The sequence below is a fragment of the Phyllobates terribilis genome, unplaced genomic scaffold (assembly GCF_046119375.1).
Source record: "Phyllobates terribilis strain yellow unplaced genomic scaffold, ASM4611937v1 Scaffold_2__4_contigs__length_985480577, whole genome shotgun sequence".
In the NCBI taxonomy this organism is placed as follows: domain Eukaryota; kingdom Metazoa; phylum Chordata; class Amphibia; order Anura; family Dendrobatidae; genus Phyllobates; species Phyllobates terribilis.
The window spans coordinates 78460379-78476209 of record NW_027362762.1 but is presented as its reverse complement, the minus strand read 5'-3'; the positions used below and the strand labels follow the sequence as shown (position 1 = coordinate 78476209).

Below are 15831 nucleotides of genomic sequence, written 5' to 3'. Positions count from 1 at the left end.
ACTGTGGCAGCACCGACAAGCCCTGGTGCAATACGTTCTGACGTATAGCCTGGGCCAACGAGATTCAGAGGTGGGGCAAATCACGCTGGAGGAGTGGTCTCAGATCAGGGACCTATGCACCCTTCTGCACAGTTTTGAAATGGCGACGAAGATGTTTAGTGCTGACGATGCCATTATCAGCATGACTATTCCGGTGATTTACATGCTGGAGCACATGTTAAACAGAATTCGGAGTCAGGTGGTGGCACAAGAGGAGGTGGAGGAAGTAGAGGAGGAGGAGTTGTATGCGGAAGGGCTAACATCTGCAAGGTCCAGACGGTCGGCAGCACCAAGGCGGCAGGCATGTGAGGGTGGGGGAGATGGTTTTACCAGGGCGCATGGTAGCAGCCAAACTAGTGAGGAAGGTGCAGGAGCCCAGGAAGAAGTGGAGGACGAACTGATGGAAGACTCATCAGATGAGGGAGACCTTGATCACATTTCTGTTGTGCGAGGTTGGGGGGAGAGGACAGAGGAAGGAAGCATGATTGTTACCTCGCCACCAACACAACAGGGACTTGGTGCTCCTGGATGCGCAACACACATGAGTGCCTTCTTGCTGCACTACCTGCAACATGACCCTCGAATTGTGAGAATTAGAAATAATCCTGACTACTGGGTTGCCACACTGTTAGATCCCCGGTACAAAAGTAAATTTGCAGAAATTATTCCTGCCATAGAAAGGGATGCACGCATGCAGGAGTATCAGCAGAGACTGTTGCAGAATCTTACATGTGCTTTTCCACAAAATACCAGTGGTGCACGTAGTGAATCTCACAGTTCCAACTTGCCAACCGTGGGACCGTCAAGTGTTCAGCACTCAAACCGTAACAGAACCACAGTATCTGCTGGTAACATCAATTTTGCGGAATCATTTCACCACTTTTTTAGCCCATCCTTTGCAAGGCCACAGGAGACAAGAAGTCTGACACATAGTCAACGCCTAGAGACGATGGTACAGGAGTATCTCCAAGTAAACATTGAAGCCACGACTGTGTCACTGGACCCTTGCTCTTTTTGGGCTTCCAATCTGGATAAATGGCCGGAGCTAGCCACTTACGCCTTGGAGATCTTGTCATGCCCCGCAGCCAGCGTTCTGTCTGAACGTGTGTTCAGCGCTGCTGGTGGTGTGCTGACAGATAAGCGCACGCGGCTCTCCACTGATAATGTAGACAGACTCACGTTCATAAAGATGAACAAATCATGGATCCGAAACGACTTTTCTACCCCTGTGTCATCCTGGGGAGAGTAAAAGCTTGATGATTGGTTAAAATCACCCTACCAACCGTTTTAAGCTTTCAAATTACTAATCATGTTTATCTGTATCTTGGCTGGAAAATAATTTGGGCTTTGTAGCAGTGTGCAGCACTGATTCTATTAGGCCATCTATAATAAGCTCCACCAGATTTAAAATTACTAATCATGTTTATCTGTATCTTGACTGGAAAATAATTTGGGCTTTGTAGCAGTGTGCAGCACTGATCCTATTAGGCCATCTATACTAAAGCTTCACCAGATTTAAAATTAATAATAATTTTTAGCTGCATCTAGCCCGGAAAATAATTTTGGGGCTCCGAGATGCACAAGACACATAAGTGCCTTCTTGCTGCACTACCTGCAGCATGACCCTCATATTGTCAGAATTCGAAGTAATCATGACTACTGGGTTGCCTCACTCTTAGATCCCCCAAACTTTTCGATCAACCTTTTCATTTTAATAAAGACCAAAAAAATGGTCATTTTTGAAATTATAAGCATTAGCAGGTTGTTAGAAACTGAAATCAAACAGTTTTCAACTCAAAACTTTATTCTAGGTGATGTTACATTTTCACATAGGACCCCTTGTTCGAAAGGAGCTTCTGAACTCTCTCGTCCATTGAATTTGTCAGGTTTTGGATGGTTTCTGCTTCAATTGTTTTGCATGAGGACAGAATACCCTCCCAGAGCTGTTGCTTAGATGTGAACTGCCTCCCGCCATCATAGACACTCCTTTTAATGATGCTCCAAAGGTTCTGAATTGGGTACAGGTCAGGGGAGCATGGGGGTCACACCATAAGTTTGTCCCCTTTTATGCCCATATCAGCCAGAGATGCAGATGTTTTATGTGCAGCATGAGATGGTGCATTATCATGCAGAAAAATGATCTTGCTGTGAAATACACGGTTCTTCTTCTTGAACCATGGCAGGAAGTGCTGTTTGAGAAAATCCACATACATTATGGAGTTCATCTTTAGCGCCTTCAGGGATCCTAAAGGGGCCGACAATCTCTCTCCCCATGATTCCAGCCCAAAACATTACTCCACCTCCTCCTTGTTGGCGCTGTAGCCGTGTTTGCGTGGGGTGTCCATCAACCAGCCATCCTCCACTCCATCCATCTGGACCATCGAGCGCTGCACGGCACTCATCCGTGAACAAAACAGTTTTGAAATCAGTCTTCATGTAATGTTTGGCCCACTGGAGCCGTTTCTGCTTGTGTGAAGTGGATAGAGGAGGTCGACAGGATGGCGTATGCACAGCTGCAAACCTCTGAAGGACCCTGCATCTTGTTGTTCGGGGGACGTTGGAGGCACAAGCAGCTTCAAAAACTTGTCTGCTGCTATGACAAGGCTTTTTTGCCGCTGCTCTTTCAACCTGACGTAATTGCCTGTAGGAAAGAGTCCTCAATTTGCCCTTATCAGCACGCACACGTGTGTACTGTGAATCAGCTACATACTTCTTGATTGCCAAGACACTTCATCCTGATCATCGTACAATGTTGATTGTAGTCATGCCTTGACCTAAACACTCCACAATTTGTTGCTTCTCAGCAGCCGACACATCCTTTTTCTTTCCCATTTTGGCAGAAAATGTAGGCTGCTTAATAATGTGAGACAGCCTTCTTAAGTAGTCTTGCCTTTCATTGGACACACCTGCCAAACTAATTAGCACAGGTGTCTGCAATTGCTTACAGTGATATAAAGAGCCCTGACACACATCACCATCAATGAGTTTAACTGACAAACAAACAAATTCTTCCCTTATCACTCCTAAACACTTTTTGCATAATAATTTGGAACGCAGTGTACATGTGCTTTTCCACAAAACACCAGTGGTTCACGTAGTGAATCTTACAGTTCTAACTTGCCAAGCGTGGTCTGTATGGAGTTGTTCATTAAAGGGCCCAAAATTAAGATAACATAGATGGGAGAGGTCTCTATGAATAGGAATTCCTAAGTATTTGATACCCTGTGAGGACCAGGCAAAGGGAAAGTTGGACTGGATGGAATCCTATATGGATTTGGGGAGGGAGACATCGAGGGCCTCAGACTTCGCTGCATTGATTTTAAAATTTGACCATGTAACAAAGTGATCTATTTCAGCCATAACAGCATGGATGGATATATGTGATTGAGTGATATATACTAGGACATCATCAGCAAATAGAGAGCACTTGTACTCGGTGCCTCCCACCTCAATCCACCTAATATTGGGGTTATGGCGAATTGATGAGAGCAGGTGCTCCGTCACTAGGATGTATAAGAGAGGGGACAGAGGACATCCCTGCCTTGTCCCATTGGTGATTGTGAAAGGTGATGAAAATGTTCTGATGCACCCCCTTGGGCCTTGGGACACCCGGAGCCGGACCCTTTTTGGTGGATGCTGGTGGTTGTAGTCTTCGTGGCGGCGATCCAGTTCCGTGGCTCAGGGTGGTCAAACCAGTGGCGGAACTATTTATGTGGTTTTGATGTTTAAATGTCCAACTACGCCACCCGTAGATTGCGGTCAGAGTGAACCGCCGCTGCAGGGCAGACCGCTGAGGCTGGTGTTGTGGGTGCAGCAGAGCGTAGCATAACTCCCTACGGGAGGAGTATAGCCTCAGGGCAGTGTATGCGGAGGATGGGGGTGATGGTGCAGGGCAGCAGCAGTAACGACACGGAGTCAGTGATGCAGTCCAGGGCCTTTACTCACAGTTCTTATTATCCAGACCACGTCTGCAGGTAACGGCTGCCCACGTCGTACTGTGCTCACCAGGTGAGGGGCTCAGACAACTCCCAGATAACTTTGGAGCGCTTCACAGGACCCCCTTTGTGTGTCCTTTGTCTGGCCTTTCTTACCAACCCTTCTGTCCGGCTGCCTCGGGCCTCCTCTTGGTAAACTTGGCGCCAGTTTCCCTGACCCTATGTGGTGCCTTCCTAGCGGGTGTAGCGAGGGGCTGCGCCACATAAAATGTCACAGCCTCCGGTTTCTAGCTGAGGGTCGTTTCCTGCCTCCACTAGTTTCGGGGACCGGTCTCCCCCTTTGGCCTGACCCCTCCACGCAGGTGGATTCGGGCGTGCGGTGGCGACTCGCCCGTCCGCACCCCTGGGATCCCTTCATTCCTCGTTCCTGGAGCCTTCTCCGCTCCTCTTCCTTCCTTCTCCCTCTTCCAGGCCTGGGCCTCTGTTACTAGGCCCGCCTCCGGAGCAGAGCTCATGCAGAGCCCCTGCTCCCTGCCACTTCTGCTCAGACTTCTCTGCACTGAACTAAGATGGTGCCCACCTTTTATACTCCCTTCTCAATGCACCCAGGAACTGCTTCCTCCCTGCTCCTGCACTACAGGGTTCCCCTTCCTCAGTGTTCCCTCCTCCCACTCCAGACAGGGACTGTCGTGCCCATCTCAGAGGCATATTGGTCGCCCTGCCCCACGGCAATGTGGTGTAATGCATGCAGGTGTCGGGTCCTGATCCACACTCCATCCTTACCTGAGAGTGAGATATCACACCTCTGGGTGAGGTGCAATACCTCTGTAGCAACCGAGCCCTCAGGGTGCTACAGTTCCATTTATCTTCAGCCTAGGTGACGTATTGTGATACAGGGCCGTGATTTTGGCTATAAAAGGGTCCCCTAGACCCCTACCCCAAGCTTTTTAAGAGAATCATATATGGCGTGCCAGGAGACTCTATGGAATGCTTTCTCAGCATCCAACGAGAGTATCTAATTACAAATTTTTAACTGCATCTAGCCCAGGAAATACTTTGTGCCTAGTAGCAGTGTCTGCTAGTCAGCGGATTATCCCGGCTGTTAAGCAAGCTACACCACCTGTAGTTTAGACACTTAATTTTTTCAAAGGAAATGCTTCGGGACCATGGGATACTCAGTGAAGAGCATCAGGAGGCACCCCAAGGCATAGGGGCTGGGACTGGCAGTAGGATGCCTTGCGGTGGACAGCCGAGCTCGATCCTTATAAAAGCTTTTTAACTGCAGCAGCTTTAGTGGACGCTACTGGAGCTGGAATTACGCGGCTGCTGGCATGAGACTTGCCCTCCAATAGATCCTTGTAAATGGATTTAAAGTGTATTCATTCAAATTAGAGAGACAATTTAAATTAAAAAGCTTAGAGCTGCCTCCACCACAGGGGGGCTCGCTCGACCCACCAGCGGACAGGCACCAGTATTGGGAGAGGGGGGCTGGCCGTCAGGGTTCACCGCGGCTCTGGCACAAACCCGGCGACACGGAGGTGGCACGGGCAGGAGCGGACTGGCCGTGTCGGCTTCTCACTTTTTGGATTTTAGAAGGGCATGACATGCCTATATCTGTGTCTCCCCCTCCTTTTACTCCTCCACCTCTTTTATTTTCGCATGACTATATGTACTTGTCACTTTTCCATGTGTTAGTTATGTCTTCTGAGCAGTTTGTCAGCTTTTGGACACCTTTGAAGGTGTTTTCTATGTGTTTCTATGTGTTTTTGTTTGCCTGCCATTGGTTTTAACGGTGTTCGAAGGTGTTCGACGAACAGTTCGACGAACAGTTCGGCGAACACACGGGTGTTCGACGAACCGAACCGAACTCGAACACTACGGGGGTGGCTCAACACTAGTCAGCAACAGAGTTCAATGTGTCAGACCTTGCACTGCGATATAGCAAAGCTCAAAATAGCAATGTGGATGCTTGCTATTTGAATACCTCCCAACGCCTGAGCCGAGCTATATAAGGCATGTCTCCGATATGTATGGCATCCGTTTTCACATCTACCAGAGACACGTGTGCACACCCACATCCATCATAATCTATGGGGCTGTGCAAGTGTGACATGGAACCATACAAGTCTATGGGTCTGAGAAAATATGTATCGCACACGGAGACATGCCCATTTTTTTCCAGCAGCTTGGATGACAAGGGCTAATACAAGTCTATGGGTCCTTGAAAAACATGTACAGCACACAGATAGCATCCGTGTGCCGTCCGTGCGATATGTACCGGAATAAAATGCCTTGCATTAAATAATGATTTTTCTGTATTAAAGGTTTGCAAATTTTGCAAAGAATCTTTATAGATAGATAAAAAGATAGAGAGGTAGACAATAGATGGATTGGTTTATAGATAGATTAAAAAAAAAAAAAAGATGTGGGGTCCCCCCCATTTTTATTGACCAGCAAAGGTAAAGCGGACAGCTGAGAGCTGATATTATCAGGATGAGAAGATTCATAGTTATTAGGCCCCTCACAGCTTAAAGATCACAATAGATGCGCCAATTCTGGGGCTTTGCCTCGGCTCTTCCTGATGCCCTGGTGCATCAGGAAATAGGGCTTGGAGTTGATGCCAGCTGTGTAGTGTCCAAAAACACAGCTGGCATAAAGCCCAGGGGTTAGTAAAGGAGAGGTGTCTATCAGACACCCCCATTACTAACCCAGTGCCAAAAGAAAAAACAAACACTCCCCAACTTTTTTCCTCGTTCACCAATTTATTTAAAAAAAAATCCCACGCAGGTCTGACATAGTTCAGGGAATCAGATGTTGTCCACAAATTGAAACCTGAAAAACATAAAAAGAAATAAATAAAAACAAGACATTGTCCATCATTCACTTATTATAAAAAAAAGTTCCCATGCAGGTCCGACGTAGTCCATGGCGTTCCCATGACATTCTCGAAATCAGTCATACAAAGCCTCGTTCTGAGGCTCCATAGGCTTTAACAGCTGCCACTCCCAGATCACGCTGCACTCCGCAAGACCCAGCGACTGTGAAGAGCATCGAAACTGACATCACCGCTCTTCACAGTCGCCAGGTCACACAGAGCATAGAGTGACACAGCGACTCTGATGAGCAGGGACGTCAGTAATGTTACTGCTCTTCACAGTCACCGGGTCTCACGGAGCATAAAGTGATCCAGCAACTCTGATGAGCAGGGACGTCAGTAATGTTACTGCTCTTCACAGTCGCCGGGTCTCGCTGAGCAGAGTGTGACCCAGCGACTCTGATGAGCAGGGACGTCAGTAATGTTATTGCTCTTCACAGTCGCCAGGTCTCGCGGAGCATAGAGTGACCCAGCGACTCTGATGAACAGGGACGTCAGTAATGTTACTGCTCTTCACAGTCGCCAGGTCTCGCGGAGCACAGTGTGACCCAGCAACTCTGATGAGCAGGGACGTCAGTAATGTTACTGCTCTTCACAGTCGCCAGGTATTGCGGGGCACAGTGTGACCCAGCGACTCTGTTGAGCAGGGACATCGGTAATGTTATTGCTCTTCACAATCGCCAAGTCTAGTGGGGCACAGTGTGACCCAGCGACTCTAATGAGCAGGGACATCAGTAATGTTACTGCTCTTCACAGTCGCCGGGTCTCGCGGAGCATAGAGTGACCCAGCAACTCTAATGAGCAGGGACGTCAGTAATGTTACCGCTCTTCACAGTCGCCGGGTCTCACGGATCACAGTGTGACCCAGCGACTCTGATGAGCAGGGACGTCAGTAATGTTACTGCTGTTCACAGTCGCCGGGTCTCGCAGAGCATAGAGTGACCCAGCGACTCTGATAAGCAGGGATGTCAGTAATGTTACTGCTCTTCACAGTCACTGGGTCTTGCGGCGCACAGTGTGACCCAGCAACTCTGATGAGCAGGGACATCAGTAATGTTACTGCTCTTCACAGTTGCCGGGTCTCGCGGGGCACAGTGTGACCCAGCGACTCTGATGAGCAGCAACGTCAGTAATGTTACTGCTCTTCACAGTCACCGGGTCTCACGGGGCACTGTGTGACCCAGCGACTCTGATGAGCAGGGACATCAGTAATGTTATTGCTCTTCACAATCGCCAAGTCTAGTGGGGCACAGTGTGACCCAGCGACTCTAATGAGCAGGGACATCAGTAATGTTACTGCTCTTCACAGTCGCCGGGTCTCGCGGAGCATAGAGTGACCAAGCGACTCTGATGAGCAGGGATGTCAGTAATGTTACTGCTCTTCACAGTCGCCGGGTCTCGCGGATCACAGTGTGACCCAGCGACTCTGATGAGCAGGGACGTCAGTAATGTTACTGCTCTTCACAGTCGCCGGGTCTCGCGGAGCATAGAGTGACCCAGCGACTCCGATGAGCAAGGATGTCAGTAATGTTACTGCTCTTCACAGTCACCGGGTCTCGCGGGGCACAGTGTGACCCAGCGACTCTGATGATCAGGGACGTCAGTAATGTTACTGCTCTTCACAGTCGCCGTGTCTCGCGGGGCACAGTGTGACCCAGAAACTCTGAAGACCAGGGACATCAGTAATGTTACTGCTCTTCACAGTCGCCGGGTCTCGCGGGGCACAGTGTGACCCAGCGACTCTGATGAGAAGTGACGTCAGTAATGTTACTGCTCTTCACAGTCTCCGGGTCTCGCGGGGCACAGTGTGACCCAGCGACTCTGATGAGCAGGGACGTCAGTAATGTTATTGCTTTTCACAATCGCCAAGTCTCGTGGGGCACAGTGTGACCCAGCAACTCTAATGAGCAGGGACATCAGTAATGTTACTGCTCTTCACAGTCGCCGGGTCTCGCGGAGCATAGAGTGACCAAGCGACTCTGATGAGCAGGGACGTCAGTAATGTTACCGCTCTTCACAGTCGCCGGGTCTCGCGGATCACAGTGTAACCCAGTGACTCTGATGAGCAAGGATGTCAGTAATGTTACTGCTCTTCACAGTCGCCGGGTCTCGCGGAGCATAGAGTGACCCAGCGACTCCGATGAGCAGGGATGTCAGTAATGTTACTGCTCTTCACAGTCACCGGGTCTCGCGGGGCACAGTGTGACCCAGCGACTCTGATGAGCAGGGACGTCAGTAATGTTACTGCTCTTCACAGTCGCCGGGTCTCGCGGGGCACAGTGTGACCCAGAGACTCTGATGAGCAGGGACGTCAGTAATGTTACTGCTCTTCACAGTCGCCGGATCTCGCGGTGCACAGTGTGACCCAGCAACTCTGATGAGCAGGGACGTCAGTAATGTTACTGCTCTTCACAGTCGCCGGGTCTCGCGGGGCACAGTGTGACCTGGTGACTCTGATGAATGGTGACGCACACGGATGACGCACTCATACACAAGTGTGTCACATGGACATGCAACACTGATAACACTGGTACTGGTTTTTCAGTGCTGGTATCATCAGGATATGTGAAGGGGCCCTAACGCCCGTTCATGATGTCACAGAAGCATGTCAGGTTGCCATGACAACCAGAGGAGCAGAGGTTCCCCACCCAGCTTTAGGAGGGCGCAGCACTTGGCTCTGGATCAACCAGAGGTGAGTATCATTTTTCTTTATATAGTTTTCATTGCAGAACGTAGAATTTATTTTTTGCTAAAAAAAAATTTTTTTCTGGCTGATATTTTTTATTTTTTTACTTTTTGCTGCATGAATTTCCATCCAGATCTATACAAGCGATAACATGAAGATTTATTTCTTTCCATTGGAATGCCATGGTGCTTTGAAAAAGTGACTACTCGGATAAGTTTTCTAATCTTCAGACGCAGCCATTTGATTAATCAGATCTTGTTAGACTTCAGTAAAGGACATTTCATCTATCAAACATTTGTGAACAAAAGAAAAAAAAAGAAAAAAAAACACAACTAGAAGCCGATGTTTTTTTTTTCTATAGGTTCATACCCCTCACAACATTGACTTTTCTGTTTTTCTCCGCATCTAAGAAGTATCTTAATTCATTTTCTTATCAACATATAATAATAGCCTCGGAGCTCCATGGTATCGATAAGGATTCGTAAACCGTGCTCCGCAGATTATGCAGTTTAATCTCATTACACGAGTGTTATCTTTTTGCAAAACGATAACTTCAAATGACACAGATAACTGATAATGAATCTGGGGCTGAGAACAACCTTACCGAATAAATAGAGTTTTGTTTTTTTTGTTTTTTTTTTCTTTTTCTTTTTACTTAAAACTGAAGAAACATTCTGTAACGCATTGTCAAATTTTTACGTGTTTCTATTCAAATAAAAAATTAACAACTATTGATTCCAGCTACAAAAAAAGAAAACTTTTCTAACAAAACTTGTGTTCTGATTTCATTTTATTGTTAAATCTAAAAGCTTCAGCATTTTCGTGCTGATATTTTCTTTATATATTTACAGTATGTTGTTTGCTGTGTGGATACAAAGCACCAAATATTCTGCATAGACATCGGTGCAATGTTGTTTCTGCCTCTAGAGCAGGGATGTCAAACTCAAACACACAGAGGGACAAAATTAAAAACTTGGACAAAGTCATAGGCCCACTAGTATACAGTATAATGGGCCCCACATAGTCCTCCATACAGTATAATGGCCCCACATAGTCCTCCATATAGTATAATGGGCCCCACATAGTCTTCCATATAGTATAATGGGCCCCACAAAGTCCTCCATACAGAATAATGGCCCCACATAGTCCCCCATACAGTATAATGGGCCCCACATAGTCCTCCATACAGAATAATGGGCCCCACATAGTCCTCCGTACAAAATAATGGGCCACACAAAATCTTCCATACAAAATAATGGCCCCACATAGTCCTCCATATAGAATAATGGGCCCACATAGTCCTCCATATAGAATAATGGCCCCACATAGTCCTCCATATAGAATAATGGGCCCACATAGTCCTCCATATAGAATAATGGCCTCACAAAGTCCTCCATGCAGAATAATGGGCCACACAAAATCCTCCATACAGAATAATGGCTCCACATAGTACTCCATACAGAATAATGAGACCCACATAGACCTCCATACAGAATAATGGCCCCACATAGTCCTCCATACAGTATAATGGGCCCCACATAGTCCTCCATATTGAATAATGGGCCCACATAGTCCCCCATACAGAATAATGGCCCCACATAGTCCTCCATGCAGAATAATGGGCCACACAAAATCCTCCATACAGAATAATGGCCCCACATAGTCCTCCATACAGCATAATGGCCCCACATAGTCCTCCATACAGAATAATGGCTCCACATAGTCCTCCATACAGCATAATGGCCCCACATAGTCCTCCATACAGTATTATGGGTCCCACATAGTCCTCCATACAGTATTATGGGTCCCACATAGTCCTCCATACAGTATTATGGGTCCCACATAGTCCTCCATACAGAATAATGGCCCCACATAGTCCTCCATACAGAATAATGGGCCCACATAGTCCTCCACACAGAATAATGGCCCCACATAGTCCCCCATACAGTATAATGGGCCCCACATAGTCCTCCATACAGAATAATGGGCCCCACATAGTCCTTCATACAGTGTAATGGGCACCACATAGTCCTCCGTACAAAATAATGGGCCACACAAAATCTTCCATACAAAATAATGGCCCCACATAGTCCTCCATATAGAATAATGGGCCCACATAGTCCTCCATGCAGAATAATGGGCCACACAAAATCCTCCATACAGAATAATGGCTCCACATAGTCCTCCATACAGAATAATGAGACCCACATAGACCTCCATACAGAATAATGGCCCCACATAGTCCTCCATACAGTATAATGGGCCCCACATAGTCCTCCATATTGAATAATGGGCCCACATAGTCCCCCATATAGAATAATGGCCCTACATAGTCCTCCATATAGAATAATAGGCCCACATAGTCCTCCATATAGAATAATGGCCTCACAAAGTCCTCCATGCAGAATAATGGGCCACGCAAAATCCTCCATACAGAATAATGGCTCCACATAGTCCTCCATACAGAATAATGAGACCCACATAGACCTCCATACAGAATAATGGCCCCACATAGTCCTCCATACAGTATAATGGGCCCCACATAGTCCTCCATATTGAATAATGGGCCCACATAGTCCCCCATACAGAATAATGGCCCCACATAGTCCTCCATGCAGAATAATGGGCCACACAAAATCCTCCATACAGAATGATGGCCCCACATAGTCCTCCATACAGCATAATGGCCCCACATAGTCCTCCATACAGAATAATGGCTCCACATAGTCCTCCATACAGCATAATGGCCCCACATAGTCCTCCATACAGTATTATGGGTCCCACATAGTCCTCCATACAGTATTATGGGTCCCACGTAGTCCTCCATACAGTATTATGGGTCCCACATAGTCCTCCATACAGAATAATGGCCCCACATAGTCCTCCATACAGAATAATGGGCCCACATAGTCCTCCACACAGAATAATGGCCCCACATAGTCCTCCATACAGTATAATGGGCCCCACATAGTCCTCCATATTGAATAATGGGCCCACATAGTCCCCCATACAGAATAATGGCCCCACATAGTCCTCCATGCAGAATAATGGGCCACATAAAATCCTCCATACAGAATAATGGCCCCACATAGTCCTCCATATAGCATAATGGCCCCACATAGTCCTCCATACAGAATAATGGGCCCACATATTCCTCCATATAGAATAATGGCCCCACATAGTCCTCCATACAGTATTATGGGTACTACATAGTCCTCTATACAGTACTATGGGCCCCACATAGTCCTCCATACAGTATTATTGGTCCCACATAGTCCTCCATACAGAATAATGGCCCCACATAGTCCTCCATACAGAATAATGGGCCCACATAGTCCTCCATATAGAATAATGGGCCCACATATTCCTCCATATAGAATAATAGCCCCACATAGTCCTCCATACAGTATAATGGGCCCAACACAGTCCTCCATACAGAATAATGAGACCCACATAGTCCTCCACACAGTATAATGGGCCCAACACAGTCCTCCATACAGAATAATGGGCCCCACATAGTCCTCTATACAGAATGAGACCCACATAGTCCTCCATACAGAATAATGAGACCCACATAGTCCTCCATACAGTATAATGGGCACCGCATAGTCCTCCATACACAATACTGGGACCCACATAGTCCTCCATACAGTATAATGGGCCCCATATAGTCCTCCATACAGTATAATGGGCCCCTTATAGTCCTCCATACTGAATAATGGACCCCACATAGTTCTTCATACAGAATAATGGGCCCCACATAGTCCTCCATACAGAATAATGGAGGATCTGTCACCAGGTCAAAAATGTAAAGTTTTTGCTCTTTTTTTAGTCTTGCTGCTCCCTTGAATAATCCACATTTTTAATTTTAAAATCTACCAACTGGTTCCAGAGATATGGGCCATTTTATTAAGTGTTCCCAATTTTCTAGCTTTCTAAGTAATAATGAATAAATGAGTTAAAGGAATATGATAAAAAAAAAATTGGAGGTAAGCTGCAGTACTCAAGAATGGCCACTACATGATGTAGTGAGCAGTGGTTTTCTGGCTTTGTACACTGTGTACTTTAGGACCTGCTGCCATCTGATCAGTGGAGGTGCCAGAATTGTACTTTTTTTTTTTTTTTGCACATTTCCCCTATATATAACAATAAATGCACATTTATTCACAGATCTTGGGAACTTCAGTGGCCGTGTAAGAAGTGCCGTCTCTGTAAGGGAAGGACAAGGAGTGGTCCTTATGTGTTCTCCCCCGCATCACTCACCAGGTAATATGCATGTCATGGTTCTTATTATTAGCTTTATAATCATTGTCATTTCTTCGGGTCTAGAAGGCCACATGAAATAATATTCCTATATTTTCAAAGCTTTTAGTTGCTTTCCATGTGTTGAAGCCCTGAAATAAACCCGTAGAGCTCCATTAGACTGTGCCAGAAATAACTTGGTTAGAAGGAGAAGGATATTTTTAAAATATAATTCGGTGGTACAGTAATTGTACGCCTTGCACAATGGCCGAAAATGTTTTTTTTCTATTAGGAATCGACATAGTTCTCTATGGAGAAATAATGTATAAAGTGAGAGCATCATATTGGTTGCACACAGTCTGATCATCGGCAGTATTAATATACTGTCATTATATTGGGCTATGTTCACAGGGGCAATCAATGTTGGCAGTTCCAGTTTCAATGACAGCTGGACAGACCCCATATTAATGGGAACTGTAATCTACAAATTCGGAACAGCGTCTCGATATTTTATGAGAGCTTAAAAATATAAAAAAAAGTTTTCAAATTATTTGCTGTAAGGCCTCCTTCACACATCCGTATAAAACACGCAGTGAAAAACACTACTGCTGTCATCGGGGTTTACCATCAGTGTGTCATCAGTTTTTCCCACCAGTATGTTATCCATGTGTCCATCAGTGTTTTTCATCTGTATGTCAACAGTGTTTTCCATCAGTGTGTCATCAGTGTTTTCCATCAGTGTGTCATCAGTGTTTTCCATCAGTGTGTCATCAGTGTTTGTCATCAGTGTGTCATCAGTGTTTTCCATCAGTGTGTCATCAGTGTTTTTCATCAGTATGTCATCAGTGTTTGTCATCAGTGTGTCATCAGTGTTTTCCATCAGTATGTCATCAGTGTTTTCCATCAGTATGTCATCAGTGTTTTCCAGCAGTGTGTCATCAGTGTTTTACATTGGTGTGTCATCAGTGTTTTTCATCAGTGTGTCATTAGTGTTTTTGTAAGTGTGTCATCAGTGTTTTCCATTGATGTGTCATCAGTGTTTTCCATCAGTGTGTCATCAGTGTTTTCCATCTGCGTGTCATTAGTGTTTTCCATCTGCGTGTCATTAGTGTTTTCCATCTGCATGTCATCAGTGTTTTCCATCTGCGTGTCACCAGTGATTGCCATAAGTGTGTCATCAGTGTTTGTCATCAGTATGTCATCAGTGTTTTACATTGGAATGTCATCAGTGTTTTTCATCAGTGTGTCATCAGTGTTTTCCATCAGTGTGTCATCAGTATTTTCCATCAGTGTGTCATCAGTGTTTGTCATCAGTGTGTCATCAGTGTTTTACATTGGTGTGTCATCAGTGTTTTTCATCAGTGTGTCATCAGTGTTTTCCATCTGCGTGTCATTAGTGTTTTCCATCAGTATGTCATCAGTGTTTTCCATCAGTATGTCATCAGTGTTTTCCAGCAGTGTGTCATCAGTGTTTTACATTGGTGTGTCATCAGTGTTTTTCATCAGTGTGTCATTAGTGTTTTTGTAAGTGTGTCATCAGTGCTTTCCATTGATGTGTCATCAGTGTTTTCCATCAGTGTGTCATCAGTGTTTTCCATCTGCGTGTCATTAGTGTTTTCCATCTGCGTGTCATTAGTGTTTTCCATCTGCGTGTCATCAGTGTTTTCCATCTGCATGTCACCAGTGATTGCCATAAGTGTGTCATCAGTGTTTGTCATCAGTATGTCATCAGTGTTTTACATTGGAATGTCATCAGTGTTTTCCATGAATGTGTCATAAGTGTTTTACATTGGTATGTCATCAGTGTTTTTCATCTGTGTGTCATCATTGTTTTCATCAGTGTGTCATCAGAGTTTTTCATTGCTGTGTCATCAGTGTTTTCCATCAGTGTATTATCAGTGTGTCATCAGTGTATTATCAGTGTATTATCAGTGTGTCATCAGTGTTTTACATTGGTATGTCATCAGTGTTTTTCATCAGTGTTTTCCATCTGTGTGTCATCATTGTTTTCATCAGTGTTTTCATCAGTGTATTATCAGTGTGTCATCAGTGTA

At 45.8% G+C, this 15831-nt stretch overlaps 1 protein-coding gene across 2 annotated transcripts in view; it reads left to right on the top strand.

The window, feature by feature from the left end:
- Positions 1-15831, top strand: part of CNTN5 (contactin 5) — a 2189536-nt gene that overhangs the window by 1456536 nt on the left and 717169 nt on the right. For both annotated transcript variants that reach the window (XM_073662155.1, XM_073662156.1), the window contains one exon: positions 13706-13801. In XM_073662155.1, the coding sequence (XP_073518256.1) occupies positions 13706-13801 (96 nt within the window). The remainder of the gene's footprint in view (positions 1-13705; positions 13802-15831) is intronic.